The 27,639-nt window shown below is 36.2% G+C and overlaps 1 protein-coding gene across 2 annotated transcripts in view; it reads left to right on the top strand.

Moving 5' to 3' along the window:
• Positions 1 to 27,639, top strand: part of Jade3 (jade family PHD finger 3) — a 118,055-nt gene that overhangs the window by 73,360 nt on the left and 17,056 nt on the right. The window contains exons 7-11 of one of the 2 annotated variants that reach the window (XM_051179304.1): positions 5,947 to 6,024; positions 8,379 to 8,569; positions 13,481 to 13,692; positions 20,413 to 20,580; positions 23,579 to 23,695. In XM_051179304.1, coding sequence (XP_051035261.1) covers positions 5,947 to 6,024; positions 8,379 to 8,569; positions 13,481 to 13,692; positions 20,413 to 20,580; positions 23,579 to 23,695 — 766 coding nt within the window. The remainder of the gene's footprint in view (positions 1 to 5,946; positions 6,025 to 8,378; positions 8,570 to 13,480; positions 13,693 to 20,412; positions 20,581 to 23,578; positions 23,696 to 27,639) is intronic. The other variant, XM_051179305.1, reaches the window with a different exon arrangement.

Raw genomic sequence — 27,639 nt, 5'->3', positions numbered from 1 at the left:
TTTAAAGTTTACTCTTTGGTAATTTCATGCATGTATGTTTTGATCATATACATTCCATTACCCTCTCTTATCCCCCTCCTATTTCTCTTGAAGTACTTCTTTCCAAAAAATAACCCTCCTGCTTTTGTGTGTATTTTTAAGCTTAATTAGGGTTGCTTACATGAGCTTGAGGTTATTTACTAGAGCATAGTCAACATCTACTGGCATAGTCAACATTTACTGGCTACACCACTGAAAATAATGGGTCTTCTTCCCCATTAGCCATTAACTGCCAATAGTTCATTCCTAAAGGGGAGAGTGGAACTTCCCAAGCTCCACCCTTGTCCATGATGGAATGTTGAAGAACCAAATCTTATATATGTCTTAATGGAATTAATCATAGCTGGTGTGATTTCATGAATGCGGTAGCCATATTATGTTCAAGAGATTATGTTTTACAGCACTTCTCCCTATCCTCTAGCTCTTAGTTTTAGTTAGATTTTCCTCCTACTCCTTCATTTCTCTCATCTACCCACCTCATTTCTGTTTCACCCATTCTAAATAACACTACTCTCCTCTCTAATTTTGTATCACTTGCATCTACTATTTCCCCCTCTTTAAGGAACTTTTCTAGCTTCCTGGTCTTTACAGACACTCCAAGTTAAAACAGCATCTATGTTTTCAAAGCTAGGATCCCCATATAAAAGAGAACACAGAATATTTGTCTTTTAGGGTTACCTCAATATTTTCTAGTTCATTCATTTTCAGCAAATTTCATAATTTCAGTTTTTATTTTTTTTAATTATTTTTTTCATACGTGTATAGGTGTTTGCCTGTTTGTATGTCTTTTTAAAACTATTTTAACTTTGTATTCTTTATTTGTATGGATGTTTTGCCTGCATATATGTCTGTGAAGTGTCCATGGAGACCAAAGAAAAGTTGGAATCCCCAGGGACTGGAGTTTGAGACAATGTAGGCATCCATGTACATGCTAGACTTGAACCCAGGATATCTGGAAGCGAAGACAGGGCTCTTAATGCCTAAACCATCTCTCTAGCAACCTTTTAAAAAACAAACATTGTGGGATAGGGTCTGGCTTACAGCCCAGTCTGGCCTTGAACTCATGGGCAATTTCCTACCTCAGCTTCCTGAATGTTTGAATTATAGGCATGAGCCTCAAGTTCTTAGTTCCTAGGTATTTTTCCACATACACTATCATGTCACCTGAAAATAAGAATGATTTTCCTTCTTCTTTCCCAGTCTCTTCGTCTTTTTCTTTACTCACTTACTGCAGTGGCTAAAACTTCTAGTATCACATTGAGAACAGAGACCTTTTTTGGATGGGGATGGGGGTTGAAACAGGGTATCTCTGTTTAATAGTCCTAGCTACCCTGGAACTAGCTCTGTAGAACAGGCTGGCCTCCAACTCACAAAGATCTGACTCTTGAGTACTGCGATTAAAGGCATCTGCCACCAATACCTGGTGAGAACAGACTCTTACCTTCAGTTCAGTCTTAGGTGGAAAGCATTAAATCTTTCAGTATTAGGTATGATATTAACTGTAGGGTTTTTTTATATAAATTTGCAGATCAAATTGAGGAAACTCATCTTTGCTCCTAATCCATTATAATTTTTATCATCTCATATACTCTTTCTGCATCAAATGGTAGGAGCAAGTGGATTTGTCTCCTTTAGCCTGTGAATATTGACTAGACTTGTGTTGTTGAAATAAGCCTTTATTTATATATTAGCTTGGGCTGCCATATAAAATCCTGTAGATTGGATGCTTTTAACTGCAGAAACTTATTTCTCAAAATGCTAAAGGTTGAACTTCTCAGGATCAATGTTCAGCAGGATTTAGCTTCTGATAAGGTGTTAGTCCTTCCTGCTATTGTGTAAGGAGTATGGTTTTTCCACCCACCGCTGGTCTTTTTCCACCGCAGTGCCAGCCCCGATTAACACATCCAGATTCTGTATTTGATATAATGCTGTTGGCCAGGTACTAGTTTCTTATCGGATAGCTCTGTCTTAATTATTAACCCATTTCTGTTAATCTAGTATTTCCAAGTGCTTTTATCTTACCGTGGAATGGGGCCTGAGTCTCCTCTCCCCAGTCTCTCCATCTTGACGCCTCCTTACTACTTCCTCTTTCCTCCTTGTCTCTTAGTCCCCGCCTATCTTGCTTTCCTATTGGCCAACAGTGCTTTATTCATTAACCAGTATGAGAAGCATATTTACAGAATGACATCGCCCATCACTATCGTGACCTTTTCTTAATGAACATGCTTTATCTATATAGCCTCATTTAAGTTTAACGACCCCTATTACTCCTATCTCCAAGCACAGTCACATTGAGGTTAAGTTTTTGGCTGTGGAATGGTACAGTTCAGACTATGACACCCAGTTGACTTGAATTTAGAACTTTTTGGTATAATTCTTGATATAATTTGGTGACATTTCATTAGGAATTTTTTCTCTGTGTTCCTGACATGAGAAAAACCCTGTGCTTTTTTCTCATGGTATTTTTATTAAGTGGTGATACTGACCTAATAAAATAGCTGGGGAAGCTGTGAGTTCATGAGTACAACAACAGTCCTTTCATATCCAGAAAATTTCTGCACAAGGCCTGCACAGGATCAAACCCCAGTCAACCTTCTGGTATGGAAGGAGGAGGGGATCCCCATTTTCCTCATGTCCTGTTGGCCACCAGTCCATGAGGACAAGAGACAAGAGACAGAAACGATGACAGAGGACATTGTACAGCCTATGAGCACAGCTGATATAGCTCTCCAAGGAGATAACTTCAGTGAATCAGCTCAACTTTATTCCAGAGTGAGGGGAGGTGTAAAAGATGGGAACAGTGGCTGAGGCATCACCTAATATGCATTAAACAGCATGCATTATCATAAAGCTCCTAGTACAAGTCTTAGTTATTATATGTGGATGCATGGTGCTATTGTAATGCTTCTAGCACAATTTCTAATTACCACATGGGCAGCAAGGATAAAGCTTCTGCAGGGAACTGAGTCAAAGGTCATACTAGAGATAAGTCAGGCATCTAGGCCTAGAGACAGTCTCCAAATAAGGTCAGGTAGAGAATAGGGTGCCTTCCACTGGGGGGTGGGGGTGGGGTGGTCATTCTTGTTGCTGACCTTGGAGAGATCTTCCAGGCCATAGTATACTGCAACCTCCAAATAGTAGGACTACACACACACACACACACACACACACACACACACACACACACACACACACACACACACGGAGTGCTTCAACAGTCAATATTCTAAGAGATAAAGTTTTTTTGAGACCAACATCTTTGGATCATTTACTGTTTATTGTCCTGTGACCCATATTCAGTTTCCATATGCAGTAGATCCCATTGACTCTACTTTTAAAATACATGCAGAATTTATGTATTAAGTTGGAAGGAAAATGCCCCTTAATGATGCATGGGTACAGAAGCCTGCCCTTTAACTTCACTGGGCATCATGGCCTCTTGCACCTCCAACTACTTCCTCTACCCCCTGACTTCCCACATCTTTCCCATTCCATTTTAGGCTACAGAATTCTACCACTCTGTATTTTGATTGTGAAAATTGAGTAGTATGTACAATATATAGAGCATTTTTATATACATTTATGTTATTTGAAGTTTAAAGCTGTCCCTATTGTTTGTTTCCAGTATAAACTTCAGTGCTAATAGTAAATTATCCTCAGACATAGCATCTCAGAGCAACTAGACTTGAAGTTTGAAGGGTGCAAAGTAGCTGGGGGATCAGGGTTAGAAACCTGTAAAGGTCTTTTCCTTAAACTGGCATGACATGTGAATTACATGTGGCTTGACTCTCTTATAGTCTGACAATCTCAGCAGTCATAATCCCTATAGGCTTCAGGCACAAGACTCGGTGCACCTGTTCCTAACATACAGGTGAAGGGTACATTCCTTTTATGACCCAGCCTTACAGTGCTCATAGCATTACTTCTGCCGGTCAAAACCATCATAAGCCATCCTTATTCAAAGGGAGAAGAAATAATCTTTAGAACTTGAAGAATACCAGAGTCACATTGTAAAAGAATATGTGGGATCCTGAAAATGCCATTATGTCATGGAAATGCTAACTGTCTCATACACTGAGTCACAGAGACTTGCGAAGAAGAGGTCATCACAAAGTAACAAAATTAACAAAGAACATTTTGGGAGACTATACCTAAACATATTTATGACATCAGGAGTTGTGGTAGTTCAGTTCTATAAATCCAGCACTTAGAAAGCAAAGGATTAGCATGAGTTTGAAGACAGCCTGGGATTTGTGATGAGTTGAGACCATATCTTTTTTTTTAAGGCATTTTGATTTGACAGATTTTGACGATCCCTCCTGAAAGGCCTCACCCTCCCTGGGGAGTGGATGGGGGATGAGACAGGGCAGGCGGTTCAGGGGGCGTGGGAAGATGGAAGGGAGAGGGAACTGGAATCAATATGTAAAATAAGAAAAAAATATTTTTAAAAACATTTTAAAAGGCATTTTGAAACTATTAGTTAATTTGAAGATACTCATTTCAAATCTTTCAAAAATCTATAATATTTATATAGTTTCTATGCTGTTCAAAAATAATTTTAGGCACTCATTAGTAAACAGCATAGTCTCTATCTTTCAGATCTATAGATCATTTAAAAAGTCCCTGAGAGGTCACTGTCAATAAGACATTATGTTAAGCTTTATGTCAAACAATAGTCATAGTAGTTTCATTTTCAATGACACCTCAGTGGCACAGCAGTGTCCACTTGGCCAGAGTTAATAGTATTCCAACCACTCTGACCTACAAGTGAAGAACAGGTGAATAAACCTTTTTATAGAGATGTAGTTGTGGGTCCTTTACCCAAAGTGTCTAGAAAGTCACTACAACCTTCAGTTATACTAAAGGATCTAAATTGAAAGCTATGCTTATCTTGTTCTGACCAGAATTACTTTGAGTTTGTGAACATATGCTTATTTTGTCAGTGATCTGATGCCGTTCATAGTGTCTCTGTACGTAGTCCATAATGGCTGGCAAAGAAAATCATAGTATTCTAGGATTTCCTCAAAGCAATGGTTCTCAGCCTGTGGTTCTTAATCCCCTTGGGAGTGATATATCAGATATCCTTCATGTCAGGTATCTACATTACAATTCATAACCGTAGCAAAATTACAGTTATGAAGTAGCAACAAAATAATTTTATGGTTGGGGAACAACATGGGGAACTGTATTAAAGTATCACAGTATTAGGAAAGTTGAGAACCACTGCTCTAAAGCTATATAGCAACTATGCACACACACGTGCACATACATACCACACACACACAAAGCAAAGTGTCTTTTGATAACCAGAAGTTTTTGCATGTGTGAGTGTGTAAATGATGATAATTTAAACTGTTTTCTAAAAATTCCCACTCTGGAGATGATAACACACCTGTAATCCCAGCACTTGGGAGGCTGAAGGCAGGGATCATAGTAAGAACCTGACTCAAAAAATAAAATCCTCAAGACATGGTAGCACTTGTACTCAGAAGGCAGAAGCAGGTAGATCTCTATGAGTAAGAGGCTAACCTGATCTACATGATGAATTCCAGGATAGCCAGGGCTACCTAATGAGACTCTGTCTGAAAAAGTCAAAAATAAAATAAAATCCCAAAGTAAGTTTGAAAGATTTTCTCCTCTGTCATAAATTCAGTAACTTCTCCTGTAAATTTACATTAATTTGACCTTTTTACCCCTGTGTTTTCTTGCATTTGGTGCTATTGTTTCAGTACTTAGATTCAGATTTTAGTTCATTATACTTAATGGAAAGGTGACATCACTATTATAATTGTCATTGTGATAAACTTTGCATTGAAATATGATGTACACCCAGAAAGTATAGAATGCATAATTGTATAGATGAATGGATTTTCATGAATTAAATGTATTCATTTAACTGCCACTCAGATCAAGAAATAGAACATTACCAACACCCCAGAAGCCTTTCTTCTGCTCCCTGCCAGTAACTGACCTCCCTCACCGTAGGTAACAGTTTTGCCAGTTTTTGAACTTCATATAAGTAGAATCCTATAGTATGTATTCATGAGACTGGATTGTTTTGTTCATCATTATGCTTGTGAGATCCATCCATGCTGTTGCATGTAATAGTTTATTAATTTTCACCCATGCATCATATTTCATTGTGTGAATATGCCACATTTTATCCATTTACCTTAGTAGACATTTAAATTCTTTTTTAGCAATTATAAAAATTGAACCTTTTTACTCTCATGCCCGTACATTTTTTATTAAATATATACCTAGGAGTGTATTTGCTATGTCAAAGGACACATATCTGTTCATATCCTATACATACATTATATCTGTAATATTTGCTGCCAAAGTGGCTTATATCAATTCATGCCCAAGTATATAATAATAGGTCTGTTTGCTTCTGTTTCTTACCATCTCTTAGAACTTCATAGGCAACTTTGGGGTCAAGTCATTTAAATATTAGCCATTATAATAGATAACCGTGATTATGATTTCAATATGGTAGCTAGTGAGGTTAAGAGCCGTTTAATTGCTTATTTGCCATAAAAGGTAGCCTTATTTATGAAGTGTCTGTCTAAATATTTTGCCTAGTTTTTAAACTGGATTCTTTGTCTATTATAAATATTTCTTACCCTATGAATTGCTTTTAATAACCAGAGTTTTAGTATGTGTGCATTTTTCATTCTTTTACTTTTGTGTTTGATGGCATTTGTCTTTCATTTAAAATATCTTTACCTACCCTGGTGTTATAAATATATTCTCCTTTGTGTTCTTCCAGAAGCTTTATAAACATAAGCTTCATTCAATAAAATTTATAATCTACCTTTTTCCTTGTATAAATTAAAGCACTTGAAATGAATCATTAGCTATAAAGTCTTTTTTTTTTTTTAAGAAAAAGATATCTTGGAAAAAAAAATCAAATAGTCTATAATTGCCTTGTAAGGCCATGCACCACAGAAGTCTCTGGAGAGCATACATTTTGTCCTTTTCAGTTGGAAGCAGGCCTCTGAATACAGTTCCTAAACTTTAGCTTCAATTCTTAAAATTTATGCCTTTTCCTTAAATATTTATTGATTTTGGTTTTGGATCTCCATATGATAGAAGAATTTTAATGTACAAATTATATATAGTCATTAACTATTTAAAATAATTATTTGGAATCACAGGCTTTGGGAAGAATGCTTAGTAGAAAATATGTACTTTCTACACTTAACTGGTCTACTATATATAGTACATGTATTAATAAGTGTGTGTGTAAGTGTGTGTGTGTGTGTGTGTATTTTCTAGAATTGATTCTAGAATTAAATTAACTCTCAAATCCTTCCAGAGGAATGGTTTTCATTATTTTATGATAACATGAATGTGTCTTCCCCCCCTCTCTCTCTAGATAAGCCACACTGTTCTTTAAAATTGCCAGGAAATAATAATCCAGATTACCTCTTGGTAATATTTTATGATGCCTCATCTGAATAAGTTGTAGGCATAAACTGTCCATTTTTTTCCCTGATTGGTTTTTTTTTTTTTTTTTTTTTTTTTTTTGCCTTGGGTTCTTTAGTTATCAGGAGAGCTATGGATTTTCTCAAGCTCACTGCAAAAGTTGATGCAATATGCAATAATAGGAATCTTTTATTCCATCATGTAGCTCTGGCTCAGACCTATGGCTGCTCTCATGTATGGTTGGGAAACCTTGAGTTTGTACAACTCTATGATCTCTTGACTTTAATGTGCATAATGAAAATAGTAAGAAATATAACACTGTTACTGAATCCTGTTTTTATTATATATAATTCCAAATACTTTATTTCATGTAAGCGTGATAATCTTACCAGTTTGGTGTTATTTTAATAATTTGTTATTGTTGTTCGTGCTTTTTCATGAAGGAAACTGAACCTTACCTAAATTAAGTACTTTTCAGGAACACTTTACAAATGAATGGCAGAAAAAAAACAGGCTTGTGTGAGTCTAAAACCTGTGCTCTGCACTACCATCTAGTACTCTGTCCGTGGAAGAAAATCATGGGTTTTGCTGAGATGTATGTTTAAATGTGATAACTTTGTGCAGGTAACATTCATTACCAGATTTTTCCCTTCTAAATAATAAATAGTAGTAGGGTCCCAGATCTGTGGAGGTCAGTGAAGCATATCATTATCAGTCAGTAAGTTCACAGAAGATGATGAAACTGAATTTGCAGAACCATTTGACTCTAGAAAGGGATCTGTCATACCTTTCAGAGTGAATAGCAGGGTATGCTCCCTGTTATGGCCAGAGTTGTTTGGCTTATCTTGTCAGAACCAGAAATCTGTTATTTGTTTATTGTTGCTAATGTCTTTCTATTACTTTTCTAGAATTATATCTGAAAAAGTAAAAGAAGTTCTCTTTGTCCGGCCTCGGAAATATATCCGTTGCTCCATCCCAGAGTCTGCAGAGCCTGGCTATATCAATACCCTCGAGCTGGCAGCATCTACATGCCGCTATGACCTAGATGACATGGATACCTTTTGGCTTCAGGAACTCAATGAAGACCTTGGAGAAATGGGTAAGCTGTTTTCTTGCAAGTAAGTTGTGCATTGACTTCACCAGTGTTTTTTTGTTTTTTTTTAAGTTGTTAGAACCTGTAAAACTTGCTTTCATCTTGCTTTCCTTTCTTAACCACCCATTCACTTATTTTTATTTTTGATGAAATGAGGTATTTATTTAAGTGCATAAAGTAGAGCAGTATTTTTATCTATTATTTTTAATCTATATTAAAATAGAGTAATAAAAACCTAAATGACCTTTCCTTCATTTATTCAGTATATTAGCACAGATAAAGATAGCACACAAGTTTCATGAAGTTGCTTCATAATACTAAATGTTAGTGTGGTGATTGTTGATTGAACTTCTGCTTGAAAAGGATACTGAGACCTGTTCTTGGCCATAGGTAGAGGTGTGTTTTCCAGGTGTTAGAGAAAAGATTTACAAATGACAAGTTACTGTGACCGTTGCCCTTTAATATAAAGGCTTCTAATTTTGTTACCCAGAATGGTAGGCCTATGGAAAAATATCTCCAAAGTAGTTCTTAGCTACCTTCAGTGAGTTCTCTATGTTAAATCTAGTATATAAATACATGTAAAAAAAGTTATAAGTACATTAAATCAGTTTTGAAATGGTGATGGAAGTTATGTTGCCAACAACTAATTCTAATTTTTGCTTTTAAGAGTATATTTTGTTTCCTCTTGATTTGTCCTCTAAGAGGAATTGGGGGTGGCCAATTTAGAGTGTAAATCACAGACAATGGAATAAAAGAGAGACAAAGGCCTAATCAAGTACCATGGTGTGTGGTTTTGCATGCATATAGAATTCATAGATAACACAGTCATCACAATGCTTCCTCTGATAAAAAAAAAAAACAGCCCTGTAAGTTCATTGCTTTACATCTAATTCTCTGTGGATGAAGATTTTACTTTTTATTATGGAATAGTTCGATTTGCAGAAGAAAATGAACATTCACTACATAGAATACAAATATATACCTAAAATAATTCTTTGTCTCTAATATTAACGTATTTTTTCCATGATACATTTGTCAGGATGAAGAAACCAGCACATTATATAATGTTCCTGACTGTTTTGGCCTTTCAATTCTTTGTCTACTAATCTCTTTCTAGTCTAGGATCCTATCCAGGACAACACATTTCATTTAATCTTAGAAGAGGTTTTATTTATTGTAGAGGGTGGGGGGGTGAGGCCTCATGGGCTTTTTTTCCCTGTCTACTTTAGCATGTCTATTTGTGTTGTCCTTGTTCAGCTCACATTTAGGTAGTCATGTTGATGAGATTGTGTGTGTGTAGCTTCTGTCATCACTAGGAGACAAAAATCTCACGGCAAACTCCCTAGTGTTCTTGCTTTTACAATCATTCTGTCCCCTCATCTGCAATGTTCCCTGAGCTTTAGTGGACATGTTTTGTAGATATATCAGTTGAGACTGAGCTGCAAAACTCTGAATTTTGATTGGTTATGGTTTTCTGTGGTGGTTCTGTTTCAAAGACAAGTTTCCTTGATAACCTGAGCTTTAGTGGACATGTTTTGTAGATATATCAGTTGAGACTGAGCTGCAAAACTCTGAATTTTGATTGGTTATGGTTTTCTGTGGTGGTTCTGTTTCAAAGACAAGTTTCCTTGATAAAGGGTGAAGACTGTACTTACCTGTGGATATAAGGACAAATGTTTAGAATGTAGTTAGGGATTGTACTGGTTTAATAAAGTAGTGGTTGTAGGTTCTCCATCAATATTCATGACTTTGTATTTTGATTATCTAGATTTCCATTATGGTTTCCCTCTTGTTAAGTGGTTTGTAAGTTTAATTAGAGAGGTATTGGTTACTGCCACGCTATGTATACCACTGTTGCATCCTTAGGGTTATTGTGCTATGCTCACATGAAACTACACAAAAACTACAGGAAACTAAGGAATGCTGAAAGCAAGAGAAATAGAGAAAAGCACAATAATTGGTTATGCAATACCAGATTGGTTAATCCTGAAAACATACATAAATGTAATATTATACAGATTGAACAGGCTTATATTTAGGAACACATACGTATATACATATATCCATGGAACAACAATTAATGAACAACAATTAATGAAAAAGTCTATGGATCTGAAGGGAAATGACGAAGGTGTATGAAAAGGCTTAGAGGGAGAAATGATGTGAAAATATTATAATCTCAAATAAATAAAAACAGGTTTTTGTTTGTTTGAACTTTAGATTTTAGATATTTTATATATTTTTATTTTAATGTGTATGAGAGTTTTGCCTATATGTATGCATATGCACTACATGCATGCCTAGTCTCTACAAAATCCAAAAGAAGGCATCAAATTCCTTGGAAGAGGGTTGGGAATTTTGCTCAGTGGTAGAGCACTTGAGGCCCTGAGTTCAGTCCCTAGCATGCCATGTGGGGGGGGGGAAGAGACAAAATAACAAATCCCTTGGAACTGGACAGTTGTAAGACACCATGTTGGTTCTGGGACTTTATCCTGAGTCCTCTGGAAAAACAAGTGCTCTAAACCATCCCTCTAGCCCTTTTATAAGAGTTTTTGAGGAGGATAAATTCTTTCCTTAGGATGAATGATACTATAGTCACACATTTTAGAGCTTGAAACAAACTTTTAAAAATTACATTAAATTAAGCAATTTTTTGCTCAAATTAAAGAATTTAAAATGTGTGTGCTGACTACATACTGGGTACCATAAAGCAATGAGCAAATACTTAATCCTCAGAAGTTAATGAATTTGGTATTATTCCTATTTTATAGATAAGAACAGTAAAATAACAAAGTTTACACAGCAAATATGAGATAAAAAGTTGAAATTTGAATCCAAGCTCTATAACTACACCATAAATCTGCTTTTTAAAATTAGCTTTTAAAGTAGCAAGTTTCTTTATGACATTTTCATACATATTGAGTTTTGATTGACCCTGTCCTCAGTTCCTCATCTTCCTACTTCCCATCCCTGCTTAAATCCTTACATTCTTAGTATTCCTCATTCTGTTTTAAAATCACACTTTCTGTTACCTTTCCCACCTCCCTTTTTTGATTAGGGCCTTCCTTTCTCTTCTCATAGGCCCTTTTCTGTTTTCCTGAACTTAACATATAATCATTGTCACATAAATATAAAATTAGCTCTAGGCTCCACATATGAGTGAAAATATGTTTTTTTATCTTTATGACACCAGGTTATCACACTTAATGTAATGCTTTCCATTTATGTCCATTTTCCTGTGATATCCATTTTTCTTTATGACTTGATAAAGTTCTATTGTATATATGTAGTATATTTTTATCATCCATTCATCAGTTGGGCATTTATTTAGGCTGATTCTGTTTCTTTGCTATTGTCAATAGAACAGCATTAAAAACATGGATATTCATGTTTGGAGATATACCCAGACTAGACAATATCACTCTTCATTCCTACATATCTGTATGTGTGTATTTAATAAATGCATATATGTGTGTGTTTAATTTAAGTGTATGTATATGTATATGATATGTCTAGGCTGGAAAATAAGCCTGAGTAAGTTTTTGCTTCATAAGTAGATAAAATTTTAAAAAGTACTTCATACAGATCTGAAAATTCTTTATGATATCTTACATTACAAATATTGTTGGGCAAAATTATTTTGGATCATTTTGAAAATTATTCCTTAGTTTATAAGAATAAACAATGTCCAATCATTGATCCTGTTAAAAAGAAAAATACTTAAGGTTTTACCAGCATCAGCCCTACGAAACTTTCAGTTGGGTTAAGAGTAGAAGGTAACAATTTGAGCATCTGTAGAAAGGCTACCATAAATGCCCTTCCCGGATAGTGAGATCAACAACTAACTTATCCATGGAGCCCTCATCTAATACCTGTTGGAAACAGGAGCAAACACCCATACATAAACCCTGAGTCAAAGTAGAACCCAAATGCAGATGGAGAGGATAAGACCAGGCTGCAGAAACACATAGAGACAGCTTACCTGAACAAGGAGGAGCTAACGGGCCCTCCAGACTGATAGCTGGGAAGCCAGCATGAGACTGACTGGCCCCCCTGAATATGGGTCGCAGCCGGAGAGACTGAGCAGTCTAAGGGACCTCAGACAGTGGAGCCAGGATGTATCCCTGGTACACAGGAGGACCTTGCGAAAACATCCCCAATGGAGGGAAAACTGCCTTAACCTAGAGACAGGAGAGAAGCCCTAGTCCCTACTTCACATGACCTGTCAGATCTACATGACCCCAACTGGATGGCATTCCCCTACATATGGAATTGGGGTGGGGGAATGGGAGGGGAGGGTGGTTAGGGTGCATGTGAGAGGGCAGAGAGGGTAAAAGGGAGGGAGGGAGAGGGAACTGGAATCGACATGTAAAATAATAAATAAATATGTTAAAAAAATAGAAGGTGAAGAGAAAAATAAAAGTATAAAAAGAAAAAGGAATCAGAAAGAAAGGGATTAATTTCAGAATTATATGTAAATCTTTGTGAATGTTAAGAAGTTTCTATTACTGCTTGTCATGAAAAATAGTATTTCCTTTAAAAAAACATCAGGTTTGAAAAACAGTATTTCATATACATAGTCATGTATACATATTACCTAGAATTTTCTTTTATGAGTAAATATATTATCATGTGAAAAATTCCTGGTATAACCACTAGGTTTCTTAGTGAAGCTAAGTTACTAATAGTAACATTATTTGTGTTCAAATAAGGAAGAGATTTAAATGCTACAAATTAAAATGTTCAAAGTTATACCTTTTGGTGAAAGTCCTACTAGTAGGAATAAGAGAAGTCTGATTGCTTTAGACCAGAAAAAAAGATGGTTTTATCCTTTAGCACCCTACCTACCCCTGCAGTGGATAATTTGGGAATGACAGTTGACAGATGTTTTGGCTGATTGTTTTTATTTTTGTGCAGGTTATGGGCCAATTGATGAGAATCTTATGGAAAAGACAATAGAAGTTCTGGAACGCCAGTGCCATGAAAATATGAACCATGCTATTGAGACAGAAGAAGGGCTAGGAATAGAATATGATGAAGATGTGATCTGTGATGTATGCCGGTCTCCAGACAGTGAAGAAGGGAATGATATGGTGTTCTGTGATAAGTGTAACGTCTGTGTCCATCAGGTTAGTGAAAATAGAGACCACTCTCTCATACAAGGTCAACATTAGTGGCAAAGTCAAAAGACAACTTTTAGGAGTTGGTTCTTCTAAAGTCGGGATTCAGGGAATTAAACTAAGATCATCAAGCTTAGTCCATGTGCCTTTACCTGATGAACCATCTCATTGGTCCAATGGTCATATATAGGCAATGTCTTAGATTTAAAATTAGGCTCTGCTGTTCTTCAATACTTCTCTAGAAACACTACTTATGATCTCTAAGCTGCTTTACCTACTAAACTGAGGTCTTTATTGTGTCATTTCATGTCTAGACCATTGAGATTTTCTCATTTGATTTAGTCAGGAAGTCCTTATGCTTCTTGCCTAGGAGACTGTCCTCTACATTTGAGATTTTCCTCTGCCTTGGAATCTTTAGGACATCATCACCAACCCATATCAGTAACATATAAATAGAAGGCAACATTTCCAATTTAGTACCCAAGGCTCTCCCTATTCCCAGAAACCTATGTCAACCCTACTTTTAGAAACTTCATATTCTAGGACTCTAAAGAACAGTCTTAAAACACTTTAGTATTACAAACAATAATAGAAAAGACCAAGTGTCTTTACCCAAGTTAGTTATTTGACATTAATTCTGCCACACTGTTATATTAATAATGTTAACACTAATGATATGGCACTCATTTTAACTCTTGCCCATATTCTATGCTCTGTTCTGTGGTGAAACAAGGTCACTTAAAGTAGTATAGCAATGAATATTGATATCACTCTCCTATCTCCATTTTATAGCCATGTCTGAATTTAAAAATCTCTTCTGAGAGCTAGAGTCAGGGTTCAAGGAATTAAACTAAGATCAGGCTTAGTCCATGTGCCCTTACCTGATGAACCATCTCATTGTTCCAGTGGTCATATATAGGCATATGTCTTAGATTTAAAATTAGGCTCTGCTGTTCTTCAATACTTCTCTAGAAACACTACTTATGTGATTTTATAGATTATAAATCCATGTGGAAATACATGAAAGAGATAAAGGAAAAAAAAGAACCCAATAAGTGGCACCCATGCTGAATCTTACTGAGTAAAAACAGATGTCATTTAAACCAAAGAGGTCTATTCAGTCAGTTGGTAAAGTATTTGCTGCCAAAGCATCAGAACCTGAGTTCCCAAAACACATGTACAGGCACACATGAAGAGGAAGAGATAGGAGGATCCTTGGTACTTACTGGCCAGCCAATCTAGCTGAATCAAGCTCCAAATCCTTTGAGAAACTTTAGTTCAATTAAACAAGGTGGAGGGCAATTGAGGAATACATTCAGCATTGACATATGACCTCTACACACACGTATAAGCACCCATGTACACTTGAACATACCCATACCCAGTCTTGTCTCCTACCTTATCAAAGTGTATGTATCTTCCAAGCTGTATCCAATTCTTGACTTCTACCTAACTGAAATTTTACTCTTGTGAACATGCTGTATATTTTATTCATATTACTCATTTATAAACACACTAAGTACCATCAATGAACAAGGGCAATGCTGCATTATGGTGACACAGTGATAAAGAACCAGATATGCTTCCTGCCCTTGTCCTCAGGAAAACCATAGTATAATGACTAAAAAGAAACTCTAAATTTACCAGAGTGCCAGGTGATTTTATAGATTATAAATCCATGTGGAAATAACATGGAAGAGATAAAGGGAAAAAAAACAACTTCCAATACGTGTCACCCATGGTGAATCTTAATGAGTAAAAACAGATGTCATTTAAACCAAAGAGGTCTATTCAGTCAGAAGAGAATATGTTCAGTGGAAACAAAATTTTTATGATTTAACTATGAACTTAAAGTATCTGATAATACAGATCCATGGGCTCTGTCATACAATTTCTCTGAAGATTAAAGAATTAAAAATCTCTGAAAATTTCACTTTTAGCTGAAATTCTGAACCAGAACAATTAGTGGACAATAACAGAAATTCACTAATATAAGGCTGTTTATAGTCTTTACCCATTTTAGGTAAATACTCATTTTTAGAGAAATACTAACATATTATATGGTATTGTTCCTGGTACCACTGGCCTTATAATATACCATATATATATAACTTTCCGAAGATCTAAACAGTTCTAAACTTCATAATATTTCTTATCAAAGAAGTTTCAAATAATCATTCAATCTAAAGTAAGCTTGAAAGAAATAAGACAAAGGTCATCTCTACCTATTTTCTATGTTTGTGTGTCTTTCACAATTTGGGCAAAATATTAAAGAAATATTTTCAAGTTATTTTAACTTACAAAATTAGCTGTAACATAATAAACCACCCCAAGAATACGGCATTTGTTTTAGAAACACACTATATCACTGTAAATAATAATCCTCTCACATGTTGGCAATAACAGCTGACTGGGTCTTGCAGACTATAAACTGATATATGTGGGTGCTAGGAATTTATTACCATATGAAATTTCATAAAAAGTGTATTTTTCAATCTGGGCATGGCAGTATACTTAAAGCAGGAGATTTGTAAGTATGATGGGCTACATAGCAAGTTCCAGGGCAATCAGAGGGTGTGTGTGTGTGTTTGTGTATATACATACACATATGTACATACATATGCATATATAATTTCTTAAAAAACAGGAAGCAAATGGGTAAAATACTGAAATTCTTATAAAGTGGCTATACTTGGATCATAAATAACTACTTAGGTTAGAGCTCCCTCTGTTGGCTATAGAGTCACTTAATAAGGTAGACTATTGATTTACTCTCTAAAAGAATAGTGGCATATTGGCATCTGGATTTATTAAACATAATTTAGCTCTTTTGCTCCACCACATTATGATCAGTGTTTATTCCTCAGTGACAACAATACATTACTTTAGAAGTTTTTATCAATAGACTTTAGATTTTAACATCATACAACTTAATTAACTTTAACATAATTTTTAATGAAAAAAATTAAAAAACATTCGAAGTTCTTTTGTATATACCTATTTCTACTTCTTAGTATAAATATTGAATACTTAGGTTGAGATTGAATTAAATTTAGCAAATAGCACATAACTGTAATTTTTATACCTGTCATGAATATAGTTGTCATTGGGCCTGACATCCTGAAATTATCGTTAAAACATATTAGCAAACATATGCTATTTTCTCAACAGAAATTTCAACCTTCATCATTTGTGATACATGAAAAGTTGAAAATCATTATGATATATAAGCTTATATGGTCTTATGACTGTTATATCTATAAAGGAGCTTACTCTATAAATTATTTTGTGCTCCATAGAATGACCAAGAGCATTCTTAGAACCAACCACTGGCCTCAAACAGGCTCCAATTTGGGAGTAATGTTTTTGTTATTTCCTGGCAACATTCTGGGCCTCAGAGAAAAGTGGTTTCAAACATAGGAACCTTATTAAATGATGCCCTGCTATCATGAGAGCAGCCTAGTTCAAGTCTAGCCTAGTTGGAAATTCAGCTTGGGTTCTTGAGCCAAATTATTAATAATTTGTTCTCACAATATAACCTATTTATACTAAAGCGGGGGAAGGGACGTTTGATATAAATCAACGATGAAAGCTATGTTTCTTCTTTGAACCAGGTGTGTGCAATTGCACATTGTTCGTTTTCCATGAGTTTGTAGGTTTTCTGCAATTTGTGTTGTTGTTGAATTCCAATTTTAAAGCATGGTGGTCTCAAAAGATACAGGGGACTATTCCAATTCTCTTGTATCTGTTGAGGTTTGTTGTGCCACCTAGTATGTAGTCAATTTTAGAGAAGGTTCCATGTGGAGCAGAGAAGAAGGTATATTCTTTTGTCTTTGGATGGAATGTCTTATAGATGTCTGTTAATCCTAGTTGAGACATAACTTCTGTTAGTTCTTTTGTTTGTTTGTTGAGTTTCTGATTGCTAGTCCTGTCTAGTGGTGAGAGTGGTGTGTTGAAGTCTCCCACTATAAGTGTGTGAGGTTTTATGAGAGCTTTAAGTTTTAGTAGCGTTTCTTTTACGAATGTGGGTGCCTTTGTATTTGGGGCATAGATGTTCATTCAGAACTGAGACTTTGAGTTGATGGATTTGTCCTGTGATGAATAGGAAATGACCATCTTCATCTCTTTTGATTAATTTTGGTTTGAAGTCTAACTTGTTAGAAATTAGGATAGCCACACCTGCTTGCTTCTTGGTTCCATTTGATTGGGAGATCTTTTCCCAACCCTTTACCCTGAGGTAATGTCTATCTTTGGAACTTAGATGTGTTTCTTGTATGCAGCAGAAGGATTAATTCTGTCTTGCATATCCATTCTGTTAACCTGTGTCGTTTTTATAGGTGAGTTAAGACCATTAATGTTGAAGGTGAGTAAGGACCATTGATTGTTGATGATCGTTTGTTTTAGATTTGTTGTTGACACTGGTATTGTGAATTTATTTATCCTGCTTTACCCTTGGTTTTTGGTGTAGTTAGATTATCTATGCCTAGTGACCTTACATTCTCAATAAGGTTATGAAGCACAAGAACAAAACTAGGAGAGTAGACTACAGATGCTGTGTAGTTGATGAGGGAAATAACATGAAGTAGAGGACAAGAGTCAGGCAGTAGGGCAGATATGAGAATTAGAGCAAATAGTTATGGAGAACACTGAGAGGCCTGCCTATACAAATTATATACCATGTGTTTAACTGAAATGGGAGATGAGAAGAAATAGTAAGGTGTGAGGAGGTACAAACTTCAGATCAGAGGCCACCAATCCTTTAAAGGGTCAGAAACACTTTACTTTGCCAGCTGCATATAGTCTCTATTAGGTGTGGTTTTTTCCTTTTCCTCTTAAAACTCTTTAAAATGTGAAAAAAACATTCCCAGTGTGTTAGCCTTATAAAACAGGTCTTAAATAGTAGCCAACACCTAGTTTAGATGATAGCAGGCAAATGAAATAAAAAGAGAAATCCTTGGAAGATTTACTGCTGTGCTTGATTTTACTGAGAAGAATCTGATAATGATATAGAGTAAGGGATAAAAATGTGAAGAATGAATAAATAAATTTAGAAATAAATCTATCTTATAATAGTGTTGCAAGGAGTTGGATAGAGCAGTAGTAATAAAAGTCCAGGAATATTGTCTGAAAGATGGAAAAGGAAGTGTGGTATGAAATGAAAAGATGAATCTCACCTAAGGATGAATCTCTTAGAACCCACAAATTTTGGAACTGCTAAGATGAATCAGTTGACAGTACAGGGTATAGTTATCAATGTGAGGAACCTAGAAGTACCTAGTTTTCTTTTGAAATAGATTAAAGTAATGAAAATGGAAAATGAATAAAATTGAAAATGGGGGTTCTAGAATAATTTCCAAGTAATCTTCCATCTCCCTGAGTTATTTATTTTCCAGTATCATTCCATAAAGAATTAAAAAAGCTCCCAAAACTTATTATGGATTATTGTGATTCAATTCACAAGTCTTTGGGTCCAACTCAAGCAAATAATTTATACAGTTTTCTGAATGTTTTTATGCACCAGGTACTATTAGACTCTTTATAAACATTAGCTTATTTGTGCTTTATATGTTTCAATATTTTCCAACACCTTTTTTCTTGATCACAATAATACATGACATGTTGAAGTTACTCCATTACTGCTTTGCTGACCTGTTATAATATATAAACATTGAAGACAGCTTGAAAGACAGGGGGAAAATGTCCATTTTCAGTAAAAAAAAAATTTTTTTAAATTTTAAGAGGTTGGGCAGTGGTGACACACACCTTTAATCCCAACACTCAGATCTCTGTGAGTTCAAGGCCAGTCTGATCTACAGAGTGAGTTGTAGGATAGGATCCAAAGCAATACAGAGAAACCCTGTCTTGAAAAAAAATTGCTAAATCCAGGATAAGAACATGTTCAGATATAAATCTTTCTCCCTAAAACAGAATATTCTCTTAACTGTATCAAAACAGGTATTAGTGCGTGAGGTTTGAGTTTTAGTAGCATTTCTTTTACCAATGTGGGTGCCTTTGTATTTGAGGCATAGATGTTCAGAATTCAGACTTTGTATGAGCAACCGTGGAAAGGCTACCTCACTTCCAGGATAGTGAGATCAACAACTAACTTATCCACCATCATGGAGCCCTCATCTAGTACCTGTTGGAAACAGAAGCAAATACCCTTAACTAAACATTGTGTCAAACTAGAATCCAGAGGCAGAGGGAGAGGACAAGACCAGGTTGCAGAAACAGAGACAACTGACCCAAACAAGGAGGAGCTAACAGCCCCCCAGACTGATAGCTGGGAATCCAGAATGGGACTGACTCAGAAACCCTGAATATGGGTCTCAGCTAGAAGGACTGAGCAGTCTAAGGGACCTCAGACAGTAGAACCAGGATGTATTCCTGGTGCACAAAAGTACCTTGCAGACACATACCCCATGGAGGGATACTCCCTTCACCTAAAGACAGGAGAGAAGTCCTAGTCCCTATTTCAAATGACTTGACAGACCCCCACCTGGATGGCATTGCCCTACCTGTGGAATTGGGGTGGGGGATGGGAGGGTGGGTGGTCAGGGTGCATGTGAGGGGGGAGAGAGGGTAAGAGAGAAGGGAAAGGAAGGAAAGAAGAGAGAGGGAACTGGGATCTACATGTAAAATTAAAAAATATATATAATTAAAAAGAAAAAAACAGGTATTAGTGCAAATACAAAGACACTAACTATTCTCTCTCTTTCATGCCTACAGGCTTGCTATGGCATCCTTAAGATTCCAGAAGGCAGCTGGTTGTGTCGCTCCTGTGTCCTGGGCATTTATCCACAGTGTGTTTTATGTCCTAAGAAAGGTGGAGCCATGAAGACCACCAGGACAGGAACTAGATGGGCTCACGTCAGCTGTGCCTTGTGGATTCCAGAGGTAAGAACAATTCAAATCTAGACCCATTTACTCCAGGGTGACCTCCTTCCAAAGATGTTTAGACAGAGTCATGGAAATGCTTCCTGCTTACATGTATTACTGAAATTTCTGTGCTACTTCCGGTCTTCTTGAACACAAATGTGCATGTTAGCCTATACTTATGTATTTGTGGATGCTACTTTCAGTGGTATTTGATAAACCTGTATGAGAGAAGAGGCACAAAAGACCAGAATGTAGGGTATAAAGATGGCTTAGCTATTAGGAGCACATACTACTCTTGTAGAGGATTTGAGTTCAGTTCCAGTTGTATGTCAGGCAGCTTACAACTGACTGCCTTTAATTCCACCTCCCACAGAATTGATGGCCTCTGGCCTTCAGAGTCACCTATGTACATACACACACACACACACATGCATAATTTTAAAAACAAATATTTTTAAACTCTTTACTATTTTTAAAATGAATAAAACTACTTAAAAAAAAAGACAAACATTGAGAAACATTTTTTAAGTAAACTTTGTCTTAAAATACCTGTAGCCACAAATCAGGTAAAAACCTGAAATGCCACAGTAATATACAAATAGCATCCTAGAAAGTTTCCTCATATCTCCTCCTTTTCCCATCTCTTCAGAGAACAACCATTTTGATATTTATCAGTTTAGATAAGTTTTGTATATTATTAAGCTTCATTCATGTAAATGGAATTCATAGAGTAAGTATTCTTTTCTGTCTTGCTAGCACTCCATGTTGTAATTTAGTCAATAGTCCAATTTCCATTGCTTAGTAATTTACCATTCTTTGGATATATTATTTATTCATTCTGCTTTGGGCCTCTGATTTTAGACTGTTAAAAATAAAGTGAGCATCAGCTGGTAGTGGTATACGCCTTTAATCAAGAGACAGAGGCAGGCCGATCTCTGTGAGTTTGAGGCCAGCCTGGTCTACAAAGTGAATTCTAGGACAGGACAGGCTCCAAAGCTACAGAGAAACCCTGTCTTGAAAAACCATACATAAACAAACAAATAAATGAATGAATAAGTGAGCAATGACTTGTCCACTGTGGTAGTTGTTCTTTTTATTTTGTTTCTTACTTTAAAAAAGAAAAAAACAGGGTCTAACTATTTGGCTGACTAGTTGCCTTGGAAGTCACAAAGCTCCACTTGCCTTTGCCTCCCAAATTCCAGGATTAAAGGCCACCACATCTAGTTGTTATTTACTTATCAAGCTTTTTGCAGGGCTTAAACTCAACACCTAAAACTTTCATTCAAAATTCTATTCCTTGTTATCTACCCTGATCCTTTAGTTGCAGGTATTTCCTAAGATGCTATTGTTCATTAACTTAATTAAAACAGTGCTTCTAAACTAAGCATGGTATTACATTCCTGTAATCCCTGTACTTGGGAGGCTGATGCAGGAAGGTTAAGATCTAAAAGCGAGCTTGAAGCTGTATAGGGAGCTCAAAGCCAGCCTACATAGCTAAAACCTATAAACAAACAAACTTTAAAAAAATGATTTGGGCTAGGGTGTAGTTAGTGCTAGAGTATTTGCCTAGCATGAACAGGGCAACTTTCCAGAACCAAAAAGTTAAAATTAAAAAAGGTTGAAATAAAGTTAAAATAAAAAAAGGTACATTTGCTTGTAAAGCCGCATCTTTGGATGGAGAGGCAGGATAATCAGAAGTCCCAAGCCTGGGCTGCATAGTAAGCTCAATACTAGCCCAAGCTATAGTAGGACCTTGTCTTAAACAGACAAAGGAAAAGCTAGGGAATATAGCTCAGAGGTAGAACATGTGCAAAGGCCTGGGCTTGATCCCTAGTACCACAAATTCCCAACACTCAGAAAGCTGGAATAAGATCGTGAGGTGATGGCCACCCTGAGCTACATAGATGCTATCTCAAAAATTAAAAAATACAAACTTTCACAGCTATTAACCTTCTCTGGGAGCTTCTAATTCTCTCTTCTGATCTAGACAGAACTTGTACTAGATGAATCACCTTAGTTTGATAGTTATACACTTTTTAAAAGCTGCCTCTTTCTGGTGCATAAGAGATGGTCCAAAGGTTAAGAGCACTGGCTGCTCTTCAGAAGACTTAGGTTCAAATCCCAGCACCCATATGATGACTCACAACCATTTGTAACTCCAGTCCCAGAGAATTCACTACATTCTGGCCTTTGTGGGCACTGCATGGATGTGTTGCACAAACATGCACATAGACAAAACATTTGTGCATGCAAAATAAAATGAAAAATGACAGTTTGTTTCTTTAAAAAGGCATGTATAGCAGTGTAAAGGAAATAAAGGAGAACATATTCTTTTTACCAGTAGTCACATGGCCCTTTATTTCCATATGGAAAAGATTTTTATTTAAAGTATCCCTTTCCTTTCAGCATACCCAAATACTTAATTTCACTTTGAAGCTACTTTAGCTGAGAGAGTAGGGTAAGCTGATAATAGTTACATAATTTTAAAGACTAGGGTTTAGAAGTGGTATCATCCTCATCCTTTCTAATTACATGCTGCAGTCTCCTTATTACATAAATTGGCTGCTACTTTCCAACAATATCATCCTGCTTTGTGAATCAAATATAAAGATCTGTCACCACCTTTGATTAAATGAAATAGCAAGTCATGTGATACCTTCTCTTCTAACATAAGACAGATACTAGAATTTCTGAACTTTATTTCCTTTCCTTAGTAACTTTCTTTGGCTCCTAGGTAAAGATGGATATATCTTGATTCTTGAAGGTAACCATGCCTACCTTCCTAGTCTACACTCCAGCACTCTTAATCACTATATGAATTGTTTACTAGAAATGGCTAAAGGACTGAGCAATGGAAAGAGATGTTTTTTAATATTAGTTTCATACTAACCTTGGAAGATATGGCTTACCTCATTTTTTTAATGTTCTCAGCCTCATATAACATCATTTATACTTTGTGAAAAGTGCTTCTAAGATGCCCTGGTGCTTCTGCCTTATGATGATGATTTATTTGTAGGTCAGCATCGCTTGTCCTGAGAGAATGGAACCTATCACAAAAATCTCCCATATTCCACCTAGCCGCTGGGCCTTAGTTTGCAGCCTGTGCAAGTTGAAGACAGGGGCTTGTATTCAGGTAAGTACCCTGAGAAGTACTGTAATGTTCTAAAACCAAGCTGACCTGAGTCATGGTCCCAGTAAGGGTGCCCCATTAACCCAGAAGTCACTTAAGAGTCTCCCTCTCATGTGTAGGATGCTGCCGTTCCACAGACCATTGGTAGAAATTTTTTTCAGATGTTGCTTATGGGTATTTAACCTGTTTTTAAAAATGATTTACTTTTATTTATGTGTATATGTGGGGGTGCCACATGTGTGTGTGTGCCTCCAGATGTCAGAAGAGGGTGTTGGATCTCCTGGAGCTAAATTTACAGGTTGTTGTGAGCCACCAAACATGGGTACTGGGCATTAAACTTAGATCTTCTGAAAGAACAATAAATGTTCTTACTAAGCTATCTCTCTGACCTTTGACCTATTCTTTTCAACATTCATATTGGTTGCCAGGCATAATGATACACACCTTAGGCCCAGATATTCAGGTAATTGAGGCAGAAGAATCATTTCAGCTCAGGAGTTCAAGTTCAGCCTAAAAAATATAGTGAGACACTTTCTCAAAATAATACTCATAGTGGTATTTAACCTTTATCTTTTAGAGTCAGAGCTCATGAGTTAACTGAACTCAGAAGCTGAGTAACTTCATTATGAGTGGGAACAAACAGTAACTAAATCATATGGTCCATGTTCTGATTAGTTTCATCCATTAATTGTCAATGAATTTAAGATCCAGGATGATTAGGTAGATGGCTCTGTAACCACTTGGGTGTGGAAAGGTACATTTGAATAGATAAAATCTGGTGACTAGTTTTGAAAATCATTCTCATAGTCTACGTTGGTAGTACAAGTAATGTTCTCTGAGACACCTTAGGATATCTATGAGATATCACTTCACTTTCTTTTCCAGACATAATAAGGTGGTGCTGTTTGTAAGTGGGAAGTAAGGACTGACGTTCCATTCCATAGACTTATTGTGTGTAAGCTGCAGACTGGTTGAAATTAGATTTCAGAGAAAGGAGTCTCTGTAATGTCATAACATAGGGCAGTGGCTCTAGGTGTTTCATTTAGTTCACTACTGCTTAGCATAACAGGTTGCAGACTTGTCATCTAACAAATATGAGTACTTATCTGCTTTTTAAAAAATTTCTTTTGGCTGATTTTTACTTATCTTGGCTATAACATTTTAGTATTTATAAAGGAAAAAAATGTCCCTCTGGTGTATCCTGACTCTGCTGGCTAGTGTTATGTCAATTTGACAAAAGCTAGAGTCATTTTGCAAATGAGAAAATGCCCCTAAATAAATTGGCTTGTAGACAAGCCTGTGGTACATTTTCTTGATTGATGACTGATATGGGAACTTCCAGCCCACCATGGGGGGCGGGGATGCTACTACCAGGCTAGTGGTCCTGGGTGCTATAAGAAAGCAGTTTGAAAAAGCCATGAGGAGCAAGCCTGTAGACAGCATTCTTCCAGGGCCTCTGCATCAGTTCCTGCCTTGGGTTTCTGTCCTAACTCCCTGGATGATAAAAGTTGTAAAATGAAAAAAAAAAATTCTTCCCAAGTTACTTTTGGCCATGGTAGGGTTTTTGTTTGTTTGTTTGTTTGTTTTTGTTTTTTCTGGGTTTTCATTGGATTGGGTTTTTTTTTTTGTTTGTTTGTTTTTTGAGACAGGGTCTGTCTGTGTAGTAGCCCTGGCTATCCTGGGACTTGCTTTGTTACCAGGCTGGCCTCAAATTCACAGAGATCCACACATCTCTGCCTCCCGAGTGCTGCTGAGATTAAGTGTGTAGACCAGCACACCAGTTTTGGTCATGGTGTTTTGTCACAACAATAGAAACCCTAAGCCACTAACATCACACATTATATGTTCATCTAAGTTCTTCCCTATTTGTTCTTCATATATGAGCCTCTTGAAGGCCAAGATGACACACCATTCCCCCATTAGTATTCACTTAAGATGCATTGAATAAATACATATATATTTCCTTGTATCAAATTAATTTATAATATATATTTTCCATTAAAACAATTTTGTAGTAGAGATTGAATTTGTATTCAATAACTTTATTCTCCTCATTGTGGTACCCATAATTCCCACTATTTTGCTGTTAAAGACTGTTTTTATGCTGGCTAGTAATTAGTAACAACTAGTGAGAGAAAACATTGGCCTTAACCTTTGCAGATCTGAGTTTGCATTGCAGCCTTAGGCTCCATAATCTGTCTTCTATTATATTGCTCATCTTTATATTGTTCATCTATGAGTTTATCTTCCCTAGTTTTGTTCTACACTTTTCCCCATACCTTGACATGGTTGGCATACAGTAAATACTAGGTTGATGATGGATGATGGATGAACAAATGAGTAGATGGAACATTCTGAAGGAAGTTTCTCATCTGCAGACCAATGATTCTTATTTTTATTAAAGTTCAAATTCTTGATTTTAGAGAAATCTTACTAAATTAAGGCTGTTATGCATTTTTATTTTTTTGTGTGGTACTAGGGATTAATCCCAAGATTTCAAGTATGCTAAGTACATGCTTTACCACTGAACTACATCTCGTATCACAAGCTTTAGTATAAGGGACTTAATTTATTCTACAGTTTTGTATGCCTAATTGTATACTAGGGTTTGGGGCTACCAATGAAATAAAAAAGAACTTGGCACTGTAGAGCTCTTTATTTTAGTTGTAAAAGTAGACAGTAAGCAGAAGATGTTAAAATGTTAGAAGGTGATGACTGCTGTGGAAAAGACTGGAGGACATTCCATTGGGAAGTGAGATGCAGAGAACATGAGTTACAAGTTTAAACTAAGGGGTTAGGGTAGGACTAACTATGGAGGCAACATTTAAACAAAAACTTCAGTGCAAGACAAAAAAAAAGCTACGCAGATATTTAGGACAAAAGTATTTGATGTAGAGGAAGCAACCATTGAAAAAGCCATGAGAAAGGAATGTGCCTGACCTATTTGATCAACAAGAAAGAATCCAGCAAGATGAGAATGGAATGTTTAGGAAAAGAAGATTAAAGAGATTATATAGGGCCTTATTGGTTAGAGCAAGGACTGGTAAATTTGTTCTATAAACAGCAAGATAGTAAATATGTTAGGCTTTGTTAACCATGTGGTTGTTAACCATGTGGTTTCATATTATAGCTTATCAACACCACTTTTGCAATGCAAAGGCAGTCATAGATAATATTTATATGACAAAATACCTGAAAAAAGCAATTTAAGGAGGAAAATTTTATTTGAGCTTCCAAATTGAAGCTACAGTCCACCATGGAAGGGAAAGCAGGATGTCAGAAGAATGAAGTAGCAGGTCATATTGTATCTTTAGTCAGAAAACAGAAAGTGAAGTGAATGTTCAGTTTGATTCTCCTTTTTTAATTCATTCTGAAACCCTAACCAGTAAGGATAGTGCCACCCACATTCAGCTAGCCTACCTTGCTCAGTTAAACATTTCTAGAAATAGTCTCAAAGACAACTCAGAGATGTTTTCATGATGACTCTAAACTCTGTTATTTGACATTGGTGATTAATCATCACAATACAAAAACAAAGCAAATATGAAACATATGGTAGAAGTTAAGCTACTGTATCACAAGTAGCTGTAGGAAAGACAGTAGTGGGGGCTATAGAGGTGTATCAGTTAATAGTACATAATGCTCTTCCAGAAGACCCAGGTTTGGTTCCCAGTTTGCTCACAACTGCTGCCTCTTAACTCCAGCTCCAGAAGATTCAAAGCCACCTTCTGGCTTCCACAAACACTGAACTCTTATGCATATAGCCACATATAGACAAGCACATGTACAGAATTGAAAGTTTAAATTTAATCTTTGTAAAGACAAGAAAGTGGCAAAACTGTGGAATGAAATATGGAGTTAAAATTAATAAAGGTAGAGCTGAGTGGTTGTGGCATATACCTTTAATCCCAGCACTAAAGAGGCAGAAGCAGACATATCTCAAGTTT

This window comes from Phodopus roborovskii, unplaced genomic scaffold (genome assembly GCF_943737965.1).
Source record: "Phodopus roborovskii unplaced genomic scaffold, PHOROB, whole genome shotgun sequence".
NCBI lineage: Eukaryota > Metazoa > Chordata > Mammalia > Rodentia > Cricetidae > Phodopus > Phodopus roborovskii.
The sequence above is the reverse complement of the archived record's forward strand: the minus strand, read 5'-3'. Positions and strand labels throughout refer to the sequence as shown.